Source organism: Euprymna scolopes, chromosome 14, assembly GCF_053919585.1.
Source record: "Euprymna scolopes isolate OS-2025 chromosome 14, ASM5391958v1, whole genome shotgun sequence".
In the NCBI taxonomy this organism is placed as follows: domain Eukaryota; kingdom Metazoa; phylum Mollusca; class Cephalopoda; order Sepiida; family Sepiolidae; genus Euprymna; species Euprymna scolopes.
In genome coordinates, this window is record NC_136495.1 from 79,515,634 (window position 1) to 79,537,459 (window position 21,826).

Here is a 21,826-nt window from a genome sequence, read left to right on the forward strand (position 1 = left end):
ATTAGGTTCACTAGCTCAGATCTGGTAGGGTTAAGAAATCTATCTTCCTTAGACTTGATTGATCCTAAAGTTAGCATCTAGTGTTAAGATTGAACACTAATACGACAGGGAACATGGATTTTGAGCCAACAAGGACTATGGCTCCTCAAAAAGAACCCAGAATATATTTGTCGCAGATGTTTCGGTATTATCAGCCCAATAGATGCTCGAACATGGGCACTTATGCATGTGGATGGCAAAACTACTTGATGTTAAAACTACTTTCTGCCACTTGGATGAAATGTTAAATGCTGATGGGTCGAGTTATTAACATGTGGTTATTAACATGTGGTTATTAACGTGTGGTTATTAATGGTGATTATTAACGTGTGGTTATTAACATGTGGTTATTAACGTGTGGTTATTAACATGTGGTTATTAACGTGTGGTTATTAATGGTGGTTATTAACATGTGGTTATTAATGGTGGTTATTAACGTGTGGTTATTAACGTGTGGCTATTAATGGTGGTTATTAATGTGTGGTTATTAACGGTTGGTTATTAACGGTTGGTTATTAATGGTGGTTATTAACGTGTGGTTATTAACGTGTGGTTATTAATGGTGATTATTAACGTGTGGTTATTAACATGTGGTTATTAACGTGTGGTTATTAACGTGTGGTTATTAACATGTGGTTATTAACGTGTGGTTATTAACGGTTGGTTATTAATGGTGGTTATTAACGGTTGGTTATTAATGGTGGTTATTAACGGTTGGTTATTAATGGTGGTTATTAACGGTTGGTTATTAATGGTGATTATTAACGTGTGGTTATTAATGGTGGTTATTAACGTGTGGTTATTAATGGTGGTTATTAACGTGTGGTTATTAATGGTGGTTATTAACGGTTGATTATTAATGGTGGTTATTCACGGTTGGTTATTAATAGTGGTTATTAACGTGTGGTTATTAACGGTTGGTTATTAATGGTGGTTATTAACGGTTGGTTATTAATGGTGATTATTAATGTGTGGTTATTAATGGTGGTTATTAACGTGTGGTTATTAATGGTGGTTATTAACGTGTGGTTATTAATGGTGGTTATAAACGGTTGATTATTAATGGTGGTTATTAACGGTTGGTTATTAATTGTGGTTATTAACGTGTGGTTATTAACGTGTGGTTATTAATGGTGGTTATTAACGTGCTATCACAATTCTAGTGCAAAGTTTCTTTCAGGACTTTCAACAGTCTTTTTGGCTTGGGTTTGTTTTTCCATCTTGGACAGCAATGAAACATGGGCCTCAAACGTTTTTGATTTGCAACAGCTTTTGCATAATGACCATATCACAATCAGCAAACCAGAGAAAAGAATCCTTTCAGCCATGCTTGATATTAGTGAGATTTTGGATGACATGCATTCTGCATCTCATCTCACATTAAAAATCGGCTTTGTGCCTAATTTGCTCGGTGGGGGAGCAAATAAATACCATCTCAGATGGCTTGGCCATGTACAACATGGCACTTCCTTTATCAACTCCATAACATGCATAGATACTAGGGAACATGGTAGACCAAAGAAGACATGATCTGAGTGTGTAAGAAGTGATTTGAATCCATGCATTTTGACTGACATCAACCATTTGCATTAGACTGGGCAGAGAGTAAGACATTGCTTGGTGTTGTTCACTTCAAAATCTGGGACATTTGTAGCACTTTAAATAATAATAAAAAAAAAAAACACCAGCATCACCATATGATGGTGATGTTGGGTTACATAGTGATTTTTTTTTATAATAAACTTAATTTTCAGGATCTTTAAAAATGACACAAAATTGAAAATGCAAAAAGGAGTATCTAAACAAAAGTTATATTTGAATAAATTCAAAAATTTTAGAAATATGATGGATTTTTTTTTTTTTAATCCGCTGAAAAAATTTTATGGTAGATATAAATAAAAAAATAATGCACCGTTGTTGTCCATATTGAATACAAAAAGTATAACATAACCTATAATATTATAATGTACAAGAAGGTTGCATCGTCGTTGCCTAGTAATGAATGAGGATCCCTGCATACTTTTGCTTCCACCCCCAAACCATAACAGAACATTTGTATAATATTCTGTAATTGGCAAATTTTTTTTTCTGTGTCATTTATGTTGTTTATTTATGTCGTTCCCCTAATCTGCTTCCCTTATGTTGCTGCTACTATTACTCACTCGTCTGCTCTTCCCACCACTTTTCATATAATTTGCTCTTTTCCCACCATCTAAAACATTCAATGTGCCAATAAGCAAGCAATACAGTTTTTAATGGAAATAAAATAAAGCTGCTTTAGTATACATAGAACACATGCATAGAACACATACATAGAACACATGCATAGAACACATGCATAGAACACATACATAGAACACATGCATAGAACACATGCATAGAACACATGCATAGAACACATGCATAGAACACATGCATAGAAACCATGCATAGAACACATGCATAGAACACATGCATAGAACACATACATAGAACACATACATAGAACACATGCATAGAACACATACATAGAACACATACATAGAACACATGCATAGAACACATACATAGAACACATACATAGAACACATGCATAGAACACATACATAGAACACCTACATAGAACACATGCATAGAACACATACATAATACACATACATAGAACACATGCATAGAACACATGCATCGAACACATGCATAGAACACATACATAGAACACATGCATAGAACACATACATAGAACACATGCATAGAACACATGCATAGAACACATGCATAGAACACATACATAGAACACATGCATAGAACACATACATAATACACATACATAGAACACATGCATAGAACACATACATAGAACACATGCATAGAACACATACATAGAACACATGCATAGAACACATACATAGAACACATGCATAGAACACATGCATAGAACACATGCATAGAACACATACATAGAACACATGCATAGAACACATGCATAGAACACATACATAGAACACATACATAGAACACATGCATAGAACACATGCATAGAACACATGCATAGAACACATACATAGAACACATGCATAGAACACATGCATAGAACATATACATAGAACACATGCATAGAACACATACATAGAACACATGCATAGAACACATACATAGAACACATGCATAGAACACATGCATAGAACACATGCATAGAACACATGCATAGAACACATGCATAGAACACATACATAGAACACATACATAGAACACATGCATAGAACACATACATAGAACACATGCATAGAACACATACATAGAACACATGCATAGAACACATGCATAGAACACATGCATAGAACACATACATAGAACACATGCATAGAACACATGCATAGAACACATGCATAGAACACATACATAGAACACATGCATAGAACACATACATAGAACACATGCATAGAACACATACATAGAACACATGCATAGAACACATGCATAGAACACATACATAGAACACATGCATAGAACACATACATAGAACACATACATAGAACACATGCATAGAACACATACATAGAACACATGCATATGTTGGTGCTTGTGTGTGCATTCAACAAATACACACTCATGAACACAAATCAATTAGTAGATTCTTCTACATTCGGCTTGATCTTCATTCTTCAAATATTGCTTCCCATGTGATTGTGGTTGCCGATCTTTTAGTAGATCGTTCAGTGGCTTGATCTCCTGTTTCATGCACAAAAAGGAGACTGTTGACAGCTTAAAGGTTTATTGAGAAAAAAGTTTTTTTCAAAAGACAAGGGGAGAGAGAGACATAAAATTATTCCTTATAAAAATGATAGTCTAAAACTATTTTCTTCCTTATAACATAAACTACAATAAATTCTTTCTTCTCTAACTTAAGAATTTGTCGATGGACGGGTTAGATTTCTACATTGTCTTGTTTCTTCACCTCCCTGACACGAAACTGCCTGAAAACATTGTTTGAACTTCAAATCGTGATTTAACTTCCAAGTACAACCAATGGTTGCTCTCAGCATTCAACGTAGAAAGACTGCAACATTAGTGTTAGGATGATTAATTAGAATCAGAATCAGGAACCGGAAAAATCAGAACTGTTGCAGGTATCGGAATCAGAAAGAATTTTGCCTGTTTTCCGATGCCAAAAACGATTTTTTTAATTGTCTTTTTTATTTCATTTTGTTCAAAGCAAAATCGTTCATTGCTGGTAATAATGATAAAATAATATTTATTGATTTCTAAACTACCAGTAAAACTAAAATCCACAGGTCATTGTGTTTGAGAAAATATCTGCTCATCTAACATGTGTTTTTATGATAATCGTGAAAAAAATAACAATTTTATAGTTTAATATTAAAAGTTGGGGAGCTATATTTATAAAGAATCGGAATCGGTAATTGTATCAGAATCGGGGGAAAATATTGGAATTGTCCCATCACTATTAAACAGCATAAAAAGTAAATTGATTGCAAGTAAATTTAACAGGCCCTATACTAAGGTTGGACTATTTTTCTGTTCTAGAATTTATTTTTCTGCATAGTCAACACTATTCTCAATGCACTTTTGCTAGGAATTCAATGACACATCTCTGCTTTTGATGCAATATTGACAACAAAGAGATGAAACTTTCAGTCCATGAATGCATAAGTTCAGTCATCATAACAATGCAACTATTTTGGACAGAATATAAAATAGGAAGTATTACGTTGGAACGCCTCTTGTAGTTTCAAAAAAAAAAAAAATAGGAGGCTTTACTTTTGGAGCGACCCTTATATTTATTTTTAAAGTAATATTGGACTTGTGTGTTTCTTGACTGATTAGTTGTTGTTGTTGTTGTTGTTGTTGTTGTTGTTGTTTTTGTTTTTGTTTTTGTTTTTTGTTTTTTTTTTACAGTAGGAAATCAGTTGTTATTGATAGAAAAATTATTTACTATTTACCCTGGACATCATCAGCTTTGTGAGTTAAATAAACTCAAGTTTGAAATAATATATTGTTGTTATTCAGGACTAGCAGGGTGACCCGACGATGTCCAGTGTAAATAGTTAATAATTTATTTTTATCCAATAACAATTGATTTCCTATTGCTGTCACAAGGGAAATAATTCTGACTGTAAAAACAAAAACAATGAATCAAGTTCAATTTTACGTTAAGAACAAAAGATAAGTTTTACTTAAAAATATAAACTAATCTCTCTCTCTCTCTCTCTCTCTCTCTCTCTCTCTCTCTCTCTCTCTCTCTCTCTCTCTCTGGAATCTGTAACTAAAGTACCTGCATACTCAGAGATTCATTCTTATATTTTTAGTTTCAAAAATAATAAAAACAAGAGGATTATTATATTATTTGAATAATCCAAATAACCCCGTATATAAAATCATTGTTTTGATATAATATTTCCTGCAATGCCTTTGTGTCTGTCGCAGAATTCATTGGAGCTCTTTCATGATCACAAAGATAAAATACACAAGAGTTTCATTTGATATTTCGTTTCACACATTGTTCTGTAATTTCCACACGTCATATGGCCACCAACATTCTTTTGCAACTCTTAATTCCAAGCTTCGGAGCAACAAATCCCATTATCTTTATCTCAATAACTCCAAGAATGATGTATTTCTCGCATTAAAATGATATTTCCAAACTAAAGCATGATAGACTGGCCAACAGCACTTCTTCTTGTGATACGTGGATGCATAAAAAAAGAGAGACTGAATACCAACATAAAATATTCGGTAAAAAAATTAATATTATTAACAATAACACAAATCAATTGAGTAAAAACATCTGAATTCTATGCAAAGAAAAAGAAAAAAACTGAATTTTTTCTCCGACGCCCCTACCCCACCCAAGTGTTAGGAAGAAAGAAAGAAAGAGGAAAAAATATGGCAAAAATATATATATGGAGTGGATTTAGTAGAAAGATAATGGAGAGGAAGTTGTTCACCAAGGCACACAAAAGAAAGCTAAAATAGTATTGTTAATCAAAGTGTGGCAGTAATGAGAACAAGAGGATTGGAAAATAAAGGTCAATATTGTTAGATTTAGTTTATGGACAGTTTTAGGAGTGGCAATGGCTTTTGCCACAGTTTATAGCAGTTAGAAACAGTTGACAGACTGTCTTGAGTTTGGGATAGTAAAGGACAATGGAAAATAGAATTCAGGTTGTAGCTTGGAACAGATCTCTTGTTTCTTTTTATTGTTTTCTTGTTTTTTTATGGTCGCTGCTTTGTTTCATTGACTTCCTTTTCATGGCCAGCTTAGCTAGATAAATAGAACCTTTTCTCTGATGAAGAAAGGAATAATTAATCCAAGAAAAAGCCCTGAGAGTTTATAAGACTTATTCTAGAGAAAAATATTCATGGCAACAATTATAACTTATACGTGAGATTTATTTAAATATTTGCAATGCATAGGAAAGTCAAAGTATACCATTGTTTTCGATCTGAAATCAGATCCACAATGTTTCTCCTGTTTTTTTCTCATTACAATCAAATCTCTCTTGATTGTCTACTTCCAGTTCATTTTTTGGTTTTCCTCTTTTTCCATCAGGGGTCCATTGGAGCACTTGATTAGCAATTCTCTCGGGGGCCAATTTTAGCCTATATCCAAGTCAACCTAAACATCGTTTGCTGATTATTGACGATGTTATCTGCTGGTTAATGCAATCTCTGACTTCTTGGTTGTTCCATTTGATTGTTCCAGTTGATCCCTAAAATCTTTCTAAGACACTTGAAATCAAATGCATCTAGTTTCTTCTCTTGGTTCTTTATGTGGACTGCTCAGGAAAGAATTGTCAACCAAGTGCTCCAATCGACTACTGATGGAAAAAGGAAAGGAAAACCAAAATTGTAACTGGTGTGCGAACCTTTTCTAGTCTCGCACAAAAACACATTCACATTTCAAGCTATGTCATATGCATACGCACACACAAACCTATGCGCCCACGTCCACACACGTACATATATTCACGTTCACGTACATACACTCACATTCACGTGCATATACACACACGCTAACGCACACATATGTACTCACACACGCGCACACGAACGCACACATGGACGACGTCACTTCCGCTTTCTAGGGAAATATACACATGCGCAAAAGACCACTGGAAAAGAGTATAAAAGAGAGAGCAATAAGCGGCTCCTCCTTTTAGGACCAGCTCTCGACCAGAGAGGTTGGGCTAACCAGCCGCCTCCCTTTCAGGAGGCGCACGCTCACGTGTGTCAACACCCCTGCGACTATGTATGGGGCAAGAGCTAACAGACTGTATGTACACATTCACACTCTTTCTCTCTCTATCTACTACTGGTCCCTGAGAACACCTTCGCGTAGCTGACTACTAACTGATGTCAACTCTCATATCCTCTTCTTTGTCTACACGCTGGACTATCATTCCATTTTCCACTACAACACTCATTTCTCTTCCCACGCGCGAACAAACGATAGTGACCCGAACTTGAGATGAACACACATTTCCTTTTCTTGCTACAACATCAGTCCCGCAACGAACATTGGTTACACACACACGGACATGAACACATGTTATAACTAAAACTATTCATTCTTTCAACAGCAAATAAACAACGTTTATCTTATCCATCAACTGAGTCTTTGTTTCCTTCAATTCCATTCGTTTCATTATTTTCTTGTGGCGAGCTAGGGTATTATATCCTGGTCTGCAACACTGGAAACAGACAATCAAGAGATTTGATTGCAACAGTAAGAACCTGGAGGGACACTTATGTGTTGCAAGATGCAGTGATTCCTAAACCTAAGTCTTAGTTTCACTTCTATATAACAGTCTTACGGTATGCCCGAGCCAACCTAGACGTTGTTTGCCGATTATTGATGATATTGTCTGTTGATTAATATGATCTCTGATTTCTTGGTTAATAATTCGATCGCCCTATTTGATCTCTAGAATCTGTCTAAGACACTTGAAATCAAATGCATCTAATTTCTTCTTTTGGCTTATTCTCAAATGCCAAGTTTTACTTCATGTGGACCACTCTGAAAAGAATTGCCAACCAAGTGCTCCAATTGACTCCTGATGATACTTGACTTTTATCTTTCAAACTTTAATTCAATCTATTATATACAAAAAAATAATTTTATAAAATCAATAGTACGTTCTCTACAGTGCAGTTTAGACTACAACACATTGTGAATTGTGAGGAGGCATGTGAAGGTTCCTTCCGGCACACCACAATGGGCCCCCAACTAAAGCAGGCAATAAATCGATTTGATTGAAAAATGGGCGATTCCACTGATTTCCATGACAATAAAACTATGGGAATGTTCATCATCATTCAATTCTGGCCAACGTTGGGTCTCCTTGCTAGTTCTCCTCTAAATTCTTGATTTCGATACAATTACCTATTCTTATTCTGATTCTAAATTTCGATAACATTCTTAATCTTTTCCCATTATCTATTATATCGAAGATTTTTTATTAAACTCATTGGTTTTTCCCTATATTTTTTTTTACCTCACTTATTCGTTTGTGCCATGTTTAACAAACCATTTCTTTCTGTGTCACGTTTAGCTGAATTTATTATTACGATCTATAAATTTCAGTAGTTTAAAATCAATAAATATTTATCATTTTATCATTAGTATCACCAATGGAAAAAAAATTACTTAAATGTAGGAACTCCTGCATCCTGCGACGCATTAACATTAAGGCCAATCCATTCAAATATGACGTCATCATAAGACGATCATTCTTTAACGAGTTGAAGGGAGATAATTCAAAAGGGAGGTAACTCAAGATACTAAAATGTTAACAAAAGCAAAAAAGATAAAGTGTATAAAATAAACACAATAACAAATGATAATTTTAATGAAAGGTTTGTAATTTTCTTTTATTTGAAGCATGTTTTACGGCCTCATTTTCTAGCCGCATTCTTTTGGCATTGGGAGACTCTCTGTTAGATGCTGACGGTTGGGTTACACATACTTGTGGAATTGCATCTTTCCGCAAGCGTGGATATTGTAATTTTGCAGTAAGAGTCACTCCAGTTTTGGGGTCGTAACATGAGGTTTCATGCATTATATCACATTGAAGGAAATGCAGTTCACATAGCTAAAAAATAATAAAATAAAATAAAATAAAAGTGATAAGTTACAGTAAATGAGTATACCATTAAATTAGGTAAAATAATAAATTTAAAACACTGATGGGAATGTAAAAAATGTTTAGTCATCGAACTTCAAATTTCAAGATTAAGAATTAATAAACTCTATTCAAAAAAATTCTTATACAGTTATACTATTTTTTGTACTTATGCACAGAAGGTACCGTTCTGAAATAACGTTATTATTTAGAGATATATTCTTAACATGAAGAAGTAGAATGTATTTTGTAACCATTTTATACTTTCACCTAACAATGCAATAAACGAAGGTACCATAAAACGTGGACTTAAAAATACTGTTTAAAAAAATAGTATGGTATCTTCTCTGAACCAGTTTAATATATATATATATATATATATATATATATATATATATATATATATATGCATAAATGACCTCCTTGATAAAATTGTCCCTGAGATGGGTATATTTGATGATGACACTACACTCTATAACAGACACAAAGGCAAAACAAATGAAAAAATATCTAATGAAATCGCTGAAAATTCCACTGAAGACATTTTAATCTGTAGTGGAATGGGGACATAAATGGACATAATTATATATTAATTAATAGAAATAATTCTATGAAAAAAAATTCTCTGTTTTTTTGTTCATAGAATTATTTTTTCTTTTAAATTAAACAAAATGAATAAAACCCGAAAGATAAATATTTTTTTTTTTTTTTTTACAAAATAAAAGAAAGTAAACAACACTTACCCGGCTGGAATTTTGTAGGCTCGAAATGATAGCATTTGTATATTTATCACGTAAATCCTTATCGTCAGGGAATTTAAATACACTCACTTTGGGTCCATCGGCATAATTACCTTTGCATAGTGGTACACAACGACAACTAGGCATTTTAAAAGAAAAACAAACAAATTGGCACATGTTTATTAGAGCGGGGGAATAAAACAAAATGGCGGTTCGATACGGCCCAGTTCCCAAACGTGACTTCAACGTAAACTTCCAATGTGACGTCACATTTCACATTTGACCGGCCTTAATGTTAATATCTCTGCGGCCTCTGCATGAGTCAGTCAAAGTATACCATCATTTTCGATCTGAAGTTAGATCTGCAGCGTCCCACGAGTTTCTTCTTGTTGCAATCAAATCTCTATTGTCGTCTGCTTCCAGTTTATTTTTTTGGTCTTTCTCTTCTTTTTCCATGAGGGGTTTATTGGTTGTCAATTCTCTCAGGGGCCAATCTTAGTGTATATCCAAGCCAACCTAGACATCATTTGCTGATTATTGACGATATTGTATGTTGATTAATGCAGTCTCTGAATTCTTGGTTGATAATTTGATTGGTCTATTTGATTCCTAAAATATTTCTAAGACACTTGAAATTTTTTTTTTAATTACATTTTCACCCCAAACAAGCACATTGCCACTTTGGTGTAGGGGGCTACTATCAAGGGCAACAACTACTGGGGTACTATGTAGGGATTTGGGCAGCAAGATGTCGGTTCATGTTGCACTTGAACTTCTGCATGTCGGTACAGTTGGGGAAGTAGGGACCTGGAATGGAATTCCAAAGTCTATCGGTTCTCGGGAAGAAACTACCGGAGTAGAAAGACCTTTTACATCTAGGGATCTCTACTGTGTGGGGGTGGGATTTTGCAGCTTGTTGGGTCTGTCGAGGGTGTTCACGTTGTGGGGGCACAAGTGCTTACAGTTCGTTAGAGCATTCACCATTAAAATACTTGTAGAAAAGGCAGAGGGATGCAACGTTTTGTCAATGGGACAGAGGCTGAAACTTAGATGCCAGGGCTTATCAGATTTGCGACTTTCTTTTGAACCTTGTCAAGGAGCGAGAGACTAGTAGCCGATACACCAGCCCAAACATGACAGCAATACTCCATACATGGGCGAATGGTTGCCTTATAGAGGTACAGGATACTTTTGGGTGTTAGTAGTTTTCTAGCATGGTAGAGAGAGCCCACCTTCCTTGCAGCGGCCCTGGCAATGCCTTCAATGTAATTGTTCCAACTCATGTTTCCTGTGAACGTTAGGCCAAGGAGTTTTAAAGATGTACTTTCAGATAAAGAGTCGTTGGTCATTGTTATAGGTGGTAGAGAAGGTTTCTTGTAATTATTGAATGAAACTAGTTTAGTCTTGGTGGCATTGAATGTGACCATCCATTTTTGTCCCCATTCCACTACAGATTGGAGGTCATCCTTTAAACGAGTCTAATTTCTTCTCTTGGTTGATTTTGAGATGCCAAGTTTCACTTTCATATGGCAATGTGGAAAAGACGTTGCTGTAAAAAAAAATCTTTATTTAAATCTGCGGATAAATTTTTTGTTTCTCCAGATTTATGCATGAGAGAAAAAACTTAAATTCCAACTTAACTCTTAATTAATTGTATAAATCACAAATGATCAGAATAAGAATCTAAGGCTTACACTTTTCTACTCTTTTTCGTCTTGTAATAATATTATTAGATCGAAAAAAAAAAAGGCTTGATGTGAAACTTTGGTTTTCTGAAAGGCAAAAAGTAACTCACAATTTAATTATTGAAACGCAAAATCAAGAGAGAAAAGAAAAAAATTGTTTTTCTCATCATGTGCTGACTTTGTGACTGGCGCAGGTCAACTGGTAAGAGTAGACACTGATTATTGATATTTTTTCACAGAAAACAAATTCCATTTCAGTGAGAGAAAGAGACAGATGATGTAATAATTCGATACAGTGAGAGGAGAGAACCTCCCCCTCCTATGAAAGAAAGAGAGAAAGAAAGTGAGTTTGGAAAAACAGCAGGTAATACCGGATTACCTTGCTGAATTCTTGATACAATCAGATGCATTTTGTAGGCAAGAGACTCCATTTTACTTGCCACCAGTCTCCACATCGTTTTAAAAAAGACCCCGAACTTAAGGACTTAAAAATGCAAAACTAAAACCGCTGAGAATTTGAGAAACGAACCCCAAAGCAATTTAACTAGAAAAAACGAACCCCAAAGCAATTTAACTAGAAAAAACGAACCCCAAAGCAATTTAACTAGAAAAAACGAACCCCAAAGCAATTTAACTAGAAAAAATGAACCCCAAAGCAATTTAACTAGAAAAAACGAACCCCAAAGCAATTTAACTAGAAAAAACGAACCCCAAAGCAATTTAACTAGAAAAAATGAAAAACGAACAACTGTCGAATTGTTTATTTATTTTATTAAAAAAAAATTTTTTTCATGCTTAAAAGTGACCCCTGTTCCCCAGTAGTAAAACTCTGATGACCAACATCAAATGATTTCCCTCATGATTTTGACAACGTGGGGTGAATGGTGATCTGATGAACCTGGACCCTTTAACATCTGCGGCCATCATCAGCGTGGCAATCAAGCAGGGATCAATGACCACCCGGAACACAGGAATCGCCAAATTCGGTGACGTCGCAAGCAATGTATTCTAAAACCATTGTTCTTTGATTCATTCAACATCATCACTTTACTTTCCTATCTTTATGTTTGACCTCATTAACCTTATCACTCAGGTTTTAATTTTACAGGTCATACCTGTTTATCCTGCTTTGCAAATTTCGTGTCACTTCGACTTGCACTCTTTGCCCAACTTAAAGATTCATACCAGCTCATGTGACTGTTATCAGACATACATGGTGCTTCAATAAGTTTCCAGACTTTTTTCGTATGTGCATTTTTATTTATAGTACACACATGAAACTTTAGTCCCCTTTAAAGTAATCTCCTCTGGCTGCAATGCATTTGTTGTACCATTTTAACAACTTCTGGAAACCCCATGAAAGTCCTATTGTGTAAGTGTGTCAATGACCCTCATCACAGCCTCTTTCATCTCCTGAAGTCTCTCTTAACAACAACCTCTAAGGTTTTCATTGAGCTGAGGGAATAAGCAAAAGTCAAAGGGAGCAAGGTCTGGACTATAGGGAGGGTGGGGGACTGTCTTGATGTCCACCTTGGCCAAATAGTATGTGACAAGAATAGAGTTGCATTTGTGTAAATCTTCTGCATCTTCAGTTCCTCACAAATAATTGTGTGTACAGGTCCCACATTGAAATCAAACTGTGCACTTATGATCTCTATAGACACACGACGATCCTTATCCATGAAATTCTTTATTTGGCCAATCAATTCTGATATTCTGACTTCATTACTCCTTTCACATCTCTCATCATCCCTCACAGACTCCTTGCCTTCCTTGAATCTTTTATACAACTCAAAAACTGATGCTCGATTTATGCAAGATGGTCCAAAAGTAGTCTGAAGAATTCCATACGTTTCTGTGGCATTTTTGCAAGTTTAAAACAGAATTTTATTGCATATCGTTCTTCTAAACTGTCCTCACGTCCAGATTGCATTTTTGAAATTTACCAGCTGTGACAATCAGGCTTTATTAGGGTGTATTCCAATACTTACTGTAGCTGTACATTTGTACCTGAAATCAGAATAATTAGTCAGTCATCTTATAAGATGTATAGCAATAATATACTGAATTTTCAAGAGTGTACGACAAATTAAAATGCTTGTACAAAAAAATGTCGGGAAACTTATTGAAGGCACCTTGTACATCCATCCACAATGTACCAATCAGTGAGAAGGTAGATGTTTTCAAACTTGTGAGTTTGGTGAGTGTGTATGTGAGTTTGGAGAGTGTGTATGTGAGTTTGGTGAGTGTGTATGTGAGTTTGGTGAGTGTGTATTATGCTGTCATTGTGTGTACAGTAGTTCGTATATGCATATTTTTCTATCTACTGTTATGCTCTTTGTCAGCCACCTAGACTGATTTTGTGATGTATGCACATATACAATGTAGCACAATAATAAAAGCACTTTTTGGGGGAAGCTCTTCAGCTCCTCACATTTGAAAGAATCCTACCTGTATTTAATTGTCCTCGGAAGGAGAAAAAGATAAAATCAAGCTGATTCTGTTGTCATCTCGAAATGTCAATACACATGCAATCAAGGTTGATAGATGAAAAGGTCAGATCAATGTGGTTGATAGCTACTTCATAGAAGAGATAACAATAATATATGTATTCATGTTTATCTCTGTCTGTCTGTCTGTCTGTCTGTCTGTCTCTCTCTCTCTCTCTCTCTCTCTCTCTCTCTCTCTCTCGTTTTTTAATTACCATGAGAGAAGATGAATAAATCAGTTGGAAGTTGGGATCCAATCATTATCAGCGATAGACAGGTTGTGCCAGCTTAGTGTTTTTAAAATGCCCCTTCAATATTAAAATAAATTTCTATTCTTATGAAAATATGCATTCTTTGCTTATTTAATACAGAATTCAATGCCAACACCAAAGGTGCCAACACAGTTAATTAATTCTCAGGAGAGAACTAATGATGATTAAAATCCTGCCACTAATGAAATTGAGAACCCAATACAAGAGCCATGAAGCAGACAAAACAGTCAGATAAACCACTTCATCTAAAATATATATGCATAGAGATCAAAAGGAAGGAAGAAAAGAAGAAAAAGAAAACACATGGCAAGTGAGAAGTTACATTCGGCAAGCATGGAGTGGCTCTTCCTCTTACCCCTTTGATTGAGAACCAGCTGTGTCTGGTGCTGTGTATTGACAACAACTGATGAGGCAGTCAGAAAGAGAGAACATACTGGTGTTAAATACGTGTAGGCGACTGGCGTGGTAAACAAAGAAAATAAATAACTTTTTCTTTCACCTGAAAAGTTTGTGATGATGTTCTAATTTCTATTTGTGACTGTCTCTACATGCAACGGCTCTTTCCCTTACCCCCTCGATTGAGAGCCAACTATGTTTTGTACCGTGTTATGACAGTCAGCTATGTATGGTCTGGTGCATTAACAGCCAGCTGTGTATGGTGCCGTGTATTTACAGCCAGCCGATGTGCTGGTCAGAAAGAGAGAACATACTGGTGTTAAATACATGTCGGTGACTGGTATGGTAAACAAAGAAAATAAATAACTTTTCTTGCACCTGGAAAGTTTGTGTCAAAGTTTTCATTTCCTTTGCAACTGTCGCTACATACAACGTTTGGGTCCATTAGAGAGAACAATAATGTTACATAGTTTGTTTATTAGAATACTTGACACTTTCTTCCACTTTCTTATCTTTATAGTTTTGGTTCTACTGACTTTACTATCATGTCATTGGAATCATATGGAACTTGTTTTGGTTTCAAATTCCTCCGCAATAGACATGAGTTGTAATTTCAATTGAAACTGTTTGCAATATCTGCTTTTCAATATAAATACATATTCTAATTTAAGGTAAGCGAGAAAAAGGTGAAGAATCAAAAATTGCCTTAGCAAGGCCATAGTGAAACTCATGTAAAGATTGTTGAAAAATGGTTGGATCATTCTACCGCTCCAGTAAGTATCTCACTACCGATGCAATCCTCTCTATATATAAAAGTACATCCTAAACTGAAGTACTGTTGCCACATCTGGGCAGGAGCTGCTCAATGCGCCCTATCCTGTCTTGATAGATTTCAAAACCGGCTTCAGAACCCTAGTAGGTGATGTCTTTTTCTCTTACCTGCAGCCTCTTTCTCACAGAAGAGACACTGTGAGCCTGGCTCTGCTTTATCCTTATTCTCATGGCAAGTGCTCGTCTGAGCTCCAATCTATGCTCCCTCCTCACCAAACTTTCCTAAAAATCACTTAACTAGCTACAATCACTATCTACAATTTCCCCCATTGTCACTCTGTGCTTAAATTTGAGTGCAGATTCCATGAACAAAGTTTCTTTCCTAGAACTGTCTGTCTCTGGAACACTGTTTTACTCGCCTGCTTCCCGGCCGACTACGATATGGTAGCCTTCAAGTCCAATGTAAATAAGTTCTTGTTGAGCCGTCCCCTTAAATAATCCAAATTCTACTCAATCTACACCGTTAATGATTACTACACTACCATCTTGCATTAATGAACTCTTATCCTCGAGTGGCCTCTTATCCTCGAGTGGCTTTCGGGCATTGATAAATTGTGACAGCCTTGTAAAAAAAAAAACTCTTCTTATTTATTTCCATAGGGTGGACGAGATGGAACTCCATTAATACAATTCTCTTTCTACAGCCAATGTCAGCTGACCAAACTAACTCTCGTATTTGCTGTCTTATGTTCTTGTGTTACTAACTCCTTTTACATTTCTGAATTTTTAGATGAGGATTAGTTATTCGTGTTATTTGGATTATCTGGACTATTGTTCTCATCTTGAGTATCATTTTCACAACGTTTCGGTCGATGTAACCTTCAACCTTCTTCAGATATAAATGATTGAATAAATAAAGAAGAAATTAAGAAGAAGACAAAAAGATTACAACATCAGACAATCTTGCAATCAAACTCAGACATTTTCTTTGCACAGAAGAAAATAGATACATTCATGCATGTTCACAGTTTCTGCTTTTTTTGTAAATGGCGAACACGTGACGTCACACAAACAATAAACAATTAATTGAAATGTTTTCTAATTCAGACTTCTTTTACTCTTATTCACCCAAAACAAGGTAAATTGCTACTAGGATGTAAGGAGCTACTATTCAGAATCATGCCTACATCGACGCTGCGTGGGGAGTTGAGCAGCAACATTTCTGTTCACATTGTATTTAAATTTCTGCAGGTTAGTAAAGTCAGGAAGAAGAATACTGGGAGGGAGTTCTAAGTCTAGTAATCTATTAAAGTAGAAAGCTTCAGTGAAAGGGTGGAGTTTTACTGTTTATATGGTTTGTATGTGAGGCAAAAAGTACTTTGTCAGAGCACATTACATGTAAAAATACATGTAAAATATTACATGCAAAAATACATGTAAAACTTAAATTCATTTTGGAGACGGAAGTGTTTTTGATGAGATAAGTGATTTCTATATTAATCGTACTTTTTATTTTTAGATTCAAATATTAATAACTACATTTTATTTCAGTATTTAATTTATGCATTTCTGTTTTATTAAATGCTAGCTTTTTTCTCGTCCATAAATGTTTATTTATCTACCAAGCTGATTGCAAAAATAGATTACGAAATTGTACTCATTTTTAGTTCGTGAGAGAGGAATCTATCACCATACTTTCCCTTAAACACGTCCGTTGGACTTTTAATAAGTAGAATACTTAGTAATTTTTTGTTTTTTAATGGAAAGTAGAAAACACTTTGTGGATGCGTTATCGGCAGCTCCTGTTACTCTCGCTTCTCCTTATTCATCCCAAAGTCCTCATTTTTTAATGAGTGATTTTTCTGGCAAAGGGAGAAGAAAAAGCTGTTTTCTAGGTTGGCAGTATTTTGCGCGAACAGTTGGCAGAGATGACAGAAATTTTCTGTTTCTATGTCTATCCTTGTAGCCATGTCACTAGTAAGAGTGCTGGAGGTAAACGTTTTATCTGGGCTGACATTATCCGCCTGATAGTCAGGGACCCGAACCTTGGATTAACCACTAAGGAGGCTGTCCTATCAGCAGGTGCAAAGTACTGGGGCTGCTGTATTGCCATTTGGTGAATGGATTCTGGACCATGCAGTAGCTTCTGGTTGGGCCTCTCGATGCCATATTAGTGGGTAATTGTTACGGCTTTACCTTTTCGTGTGCTACAAAAAAAAACAAAAAAAAATTCTTCGTTTCTTTTTCTCTCTTAGTTTCCCCTCTCTGTTCTGCTCTAAGTAAATCTGATGACCTAGTCCACAAATTCCAAAATTTCATCATGACAAGTTTCAATAAAAAATACACGATTAAACCTGGTACTCCAACTTCCAACATAGACCCCTACTACCATGTCTCCTTCTCCAACATCAGGGGTCTACGTTCTAACCTTCCAGAGGTTGAAGCCCAATTACAGGAGACTAAACCAGACCTTTTATTTTTAAGTGAAACTGGCATTAGACAGGCTATTTCCCTAGAAGAGTTCGCAATTAAAGAATACTCTAACTTAACTTCTAAATCTGACCCCCAAGATCGCCATGGGCATGGAATATGTGCCTATATTAAAGATGGCTTTCCATGTGGTAGGGACATCTCCAGGGAAGATCCTAACTTACCCTATATGTGCTTCCGGGTTGCTTTAGCTCACACTACTGCATTTATATTTACTCTCTATCGCCCCCACAACAGCGGAGTTACTATCTTTAAAAGCATATCTGAGAAAATTGACCAAGTCCTATCTGCTTATCCTTCAGCTAACATTCACGTATGTGGAGACTTCAATGTTCACAACGTCGAATGGTTGACCCACTCAAACAAGACCGATGATGAGGGGAGGTTCTGTCATGATTTCTCCATTGCCTATGACCTCACTCAGATTGTTCGCGAGCCCACCTGTGTGCCCGACAATGACGGCCACTATGCGAGCCTACTAGACCTTTTTCTCACAACTTGCTCTGAACTATGTTCAGTTTCTGTTCTGTCTCCTCTTGGATCTTCCGACCACTCTGTTGTATCAATTAAGATAAAAATAAAATGTAATAAGTCCTCAGACGTACCTCTCCATTGTACAGTATATCGATACACTAAGGCTGACTGGGATAGCTTCCATACGTTTATATCAGATCTACCTCTGCGTTTCATGTTTAAAAAGGATGTGTCCTCTATAGTATCAGACCTGACGGAATGGTTAATTGTAGGTATAGACCGTTTCATACCCTCGAAAAAGTTCCAGCAAAAACCTAACAGCCAGCCATGGTTCTCTCCAGAATGTGATGCTGCCATTGCGCACAGAACTCTTTTTTTCCACTGCTTCCAACGTAATAGATGTATGGAAACTAAAGCCGTTTTCAGGACTGCCAGCAACCATTGTAAGAAAGTAATAAGGAACGCAAGAGTGTTGTATGCTCAATCTGTTAAGTCCAAAGTAGCTGAGCAGCGGCTTGGTTCCCACCAGTTTTGGCAAATAGCAAACAGAATCCTAAACAGAAACGTGTGCTCTATCCCAGCTATCATCAATGGACCTGAAGTTATCTCGTCAGCATCATACAAAGCCAAACTCTTTGCCAAGAACTTTGCAGCTAATTCTACCCTTTGCGACCAAGTCGCCAACCCCCAATATTTCCTCCTGTATCAGAAAACACGCTATGTGATATACATATATCTGTATGTGATGTTGCCAAGCTAATCAAAAACCTTGATTCCAGTAAAGCAACCGGCCCTCACGGTATTCCAATTATAGTACTCAAAAAACTTCAACCAGAACTAGCGCCCATACTTACAAAACTGTTTAAACGTTGTCTTAAGGAGAATAGTTTCCCATCTCCCTGGAAAATTTCATCAGTATGTCCTGTATTTAAGAATTCAGGTGATCGCTCATCCTCCTCTCAGTACAGGCCAATAAGTCTCCTGTGCGTCATGAGTAAGTTGCTGGAATCTGTGTTAAATAGAGAAGTAATCAACCATCTCAGCAAAAATAACCTTCTTAGTGACACTCAATATTGTTTCCGTTCTGCTAGATCTACAGCAGATGTGCTTACAGTTATATCTCATAGGATTAGCAAATCTCTCGACGGAGGCAACCTTTCTAGGGCAATTGCTCTTGACATATCTAAGGCTTTGATAGGGTATGGCATAAAGGTTTACTTCACAAGATCTCTAGCTATGGTATAGCTGGAAATGTCTTCTCAATTATTAAATCATTTCTTTCTGATAGGTTCATAAGAGTAGTAGTTGAGGGGCAAAAATCAGAAGCTCACAGTATTAATGCTGGTGTCCCTCAGGGGTCCATCCTGAGCCCAACTCTTTTCCTGATCTACATTAATGATCTTCCAAATCACATCCTTACATCATTTGTAGACATTTATGCTGACGACACTACCATTTATGGTAGCACATCTAAGACAGTAAACGACCAAGTTCTCTCCGATTCTCTCTCCTCTGATCTTGAGCACGTAGTACAATGGGGAAAGGAGTGGCTGGTTACTTTTAATGCATCTAAAACCAAGCTTCTCTCTTTACATCATCAACATTCTGATCAACATCTGGCATCAATTGAAATGAATGGCTCTCATCTTCAGGAGGCCTCAAGTTTTGACAAGCTTCTGGGCTTGACCATTACTTCTGATCTTAAATGGAACACGTACATCAAATCTGTTGCCAAGGCCGCTGGAAAAATGGTGGGATCTTTCTATCGATCCGGTAGATATCTCACTGCTGATGCAATTCTCTATCTATATAAGAGCCAGATACGTCTAAGGATGGAATACTGTTGCCACATCTGGGCAGGAGCTGCTAGAAAGGACTTGTCCTGCCTTGATAGAGTTCAAAATAGACTTTGTAGCCTCATAGGAGATGTCCTTTTCTCTTCCCTGCAACCTCTATCTCACAGAAGAGATGTTGCGAGTTTGTCTGATGTATCGTTATTTTCATGGAAAGTGTTCGACTGAGCTTCATTCTATGGTCCCCCCTCGCTTAACTTTCACAAGAAACACTCGTCTAGCTGTAAACACTATCAATAATTACCCCCACTCTTTATCTGTGCCTAAACCTAAACGTAGATTCCATGAACAAGCTTCTTTCTTAGAACTGCATGCTTGTGGAATTGTCTTCCGTTTTCCTGCTTTCCGGCTGACTACAATGTGGTTGTGTTCAAGTCTAATGTAAATAAGTTCTTGATGAGCCGTTCCATATAAGTTATCAAATTTACCGAATTTTCATTACTAATGATTACTATATTGTCCAATTTCTACTGTACACTCCTTAACCCTTATCCTTGAGTAGCCTCTTGGCCTTGATAATGTGGTGATGCCTATGTAAAAAAAAACACCATTGTATCTAAAAATATATGTAAAACATTGTATGTAAAAATACATGTAAAACATTGTATGTAAAAATACATGTAAAACAAGCACAGGGATTACATTACGGTGATGAGTCAGGGGTTGGAGCTTGTTTGACAGTGTGGTACATATTTGGCTGGAGACTTGGGGTGGAGGCTCTATCTAAGGAGTAGTGGTAGATGCACCAGCCCAGATGTGGCAACAACACTCCACAACACAACGCGAAGGGTGACTTTGTACAGATATAGGATATTGGCAGGTGTGAATAGTTTTCTAGCATGGTAGAGGAAGCCCTCCATCTTTGCAGCAGCCTTGGCGCTATCTTTCATGTATTTATTCCAATTCATGTTTCCTGTGAATATTAAGTCAAAGAGTTTGAATGCAGAGATTTCAGGTAGTGTATTATGAGTGATGATAATCAGTGGTTGAAAATGATTGTAATTGTCAAAGGGAAGAAACTATCTTTTAAGGGTAGCAGTTACATAGTTTATATCTACTTGCATTTTTGTATTCACAAAATTAGTGATTAATATGTAATTCGGTTGTAATTCGGTTGGCTAACACAAGCATGTCCAAACTCACATAGTGATACACAGTCGATTAGAGTAGCATCGCACATGTCACAACTTAATAACAATGCATTTGAAACACAATACACATGATCACTTTTCCCATTTGACACGCAACTGTAAACAGTTTCTGGACAGATGCTAAAGAGACCAGATGCTAGAAATTTCTTATCTCTTGCCATAGCATGGCAGGACAAGATGGAACTCCATAACTCATTTATCTTTCTATAGCCAATACCAGCTGATCGAACCAACCTTCATATCTTGCTGTCTTATGCTCTCGCATTACTAACTCCTTTTATGTTCTGAATTTTTTAGATGAGGATTGGTTATTTGTATTATTTGGATTCTTTGGACTACTGTTC

The 21,826-nt window shown here is 36.3% G+C and overlaps 1 protein-coding gene across 1 annotated transcript; it reads right to left on the reverse strand.

Moving 5' to 3' along the window:
- Positions 1-8,885: 8,885 nt before the first annotated feature.
- LOC145292757 (uncharacterized) lies at positions 8,886-18,971 on the reverse strand. Its single transcript, XM_080138794.1, has 2 exons — positions 9,905-18,971; positions 8,886-9,131 (listed from the first exon to the last, which is right to left on the reverse strand). Exons 1-2 carry the CDS (start codon positions 10,076-10,078, stop codon positions 8,886-8,888), a joined length of 420 nt encoding a protein of 139 aa, XP_079994920.1. The 5' UTR covers positions 10,079-18,971.
- Between the last annotated feature and the right edge of the window lie 2,855 nt (positions 18,972-21,826).

Excerpts from the sequence above, each read along its gene's own strand:
- LOC145292757 (XM_080138794.1), bottom strand. The coding sequence starts at position 10,078 with ATGTGCCAATTTGTTTGTTTTTCTTTTAAAATGCCTAGTTGTCGTTGT. Across the intron at positions 9,132-9,904 it reads GCCTACAAAATTCCAGCCGG|CTATGTGAACTGCATTTCCT; the intron begins GTAAGTGTTGTT and ends ATTATTTTTTAG.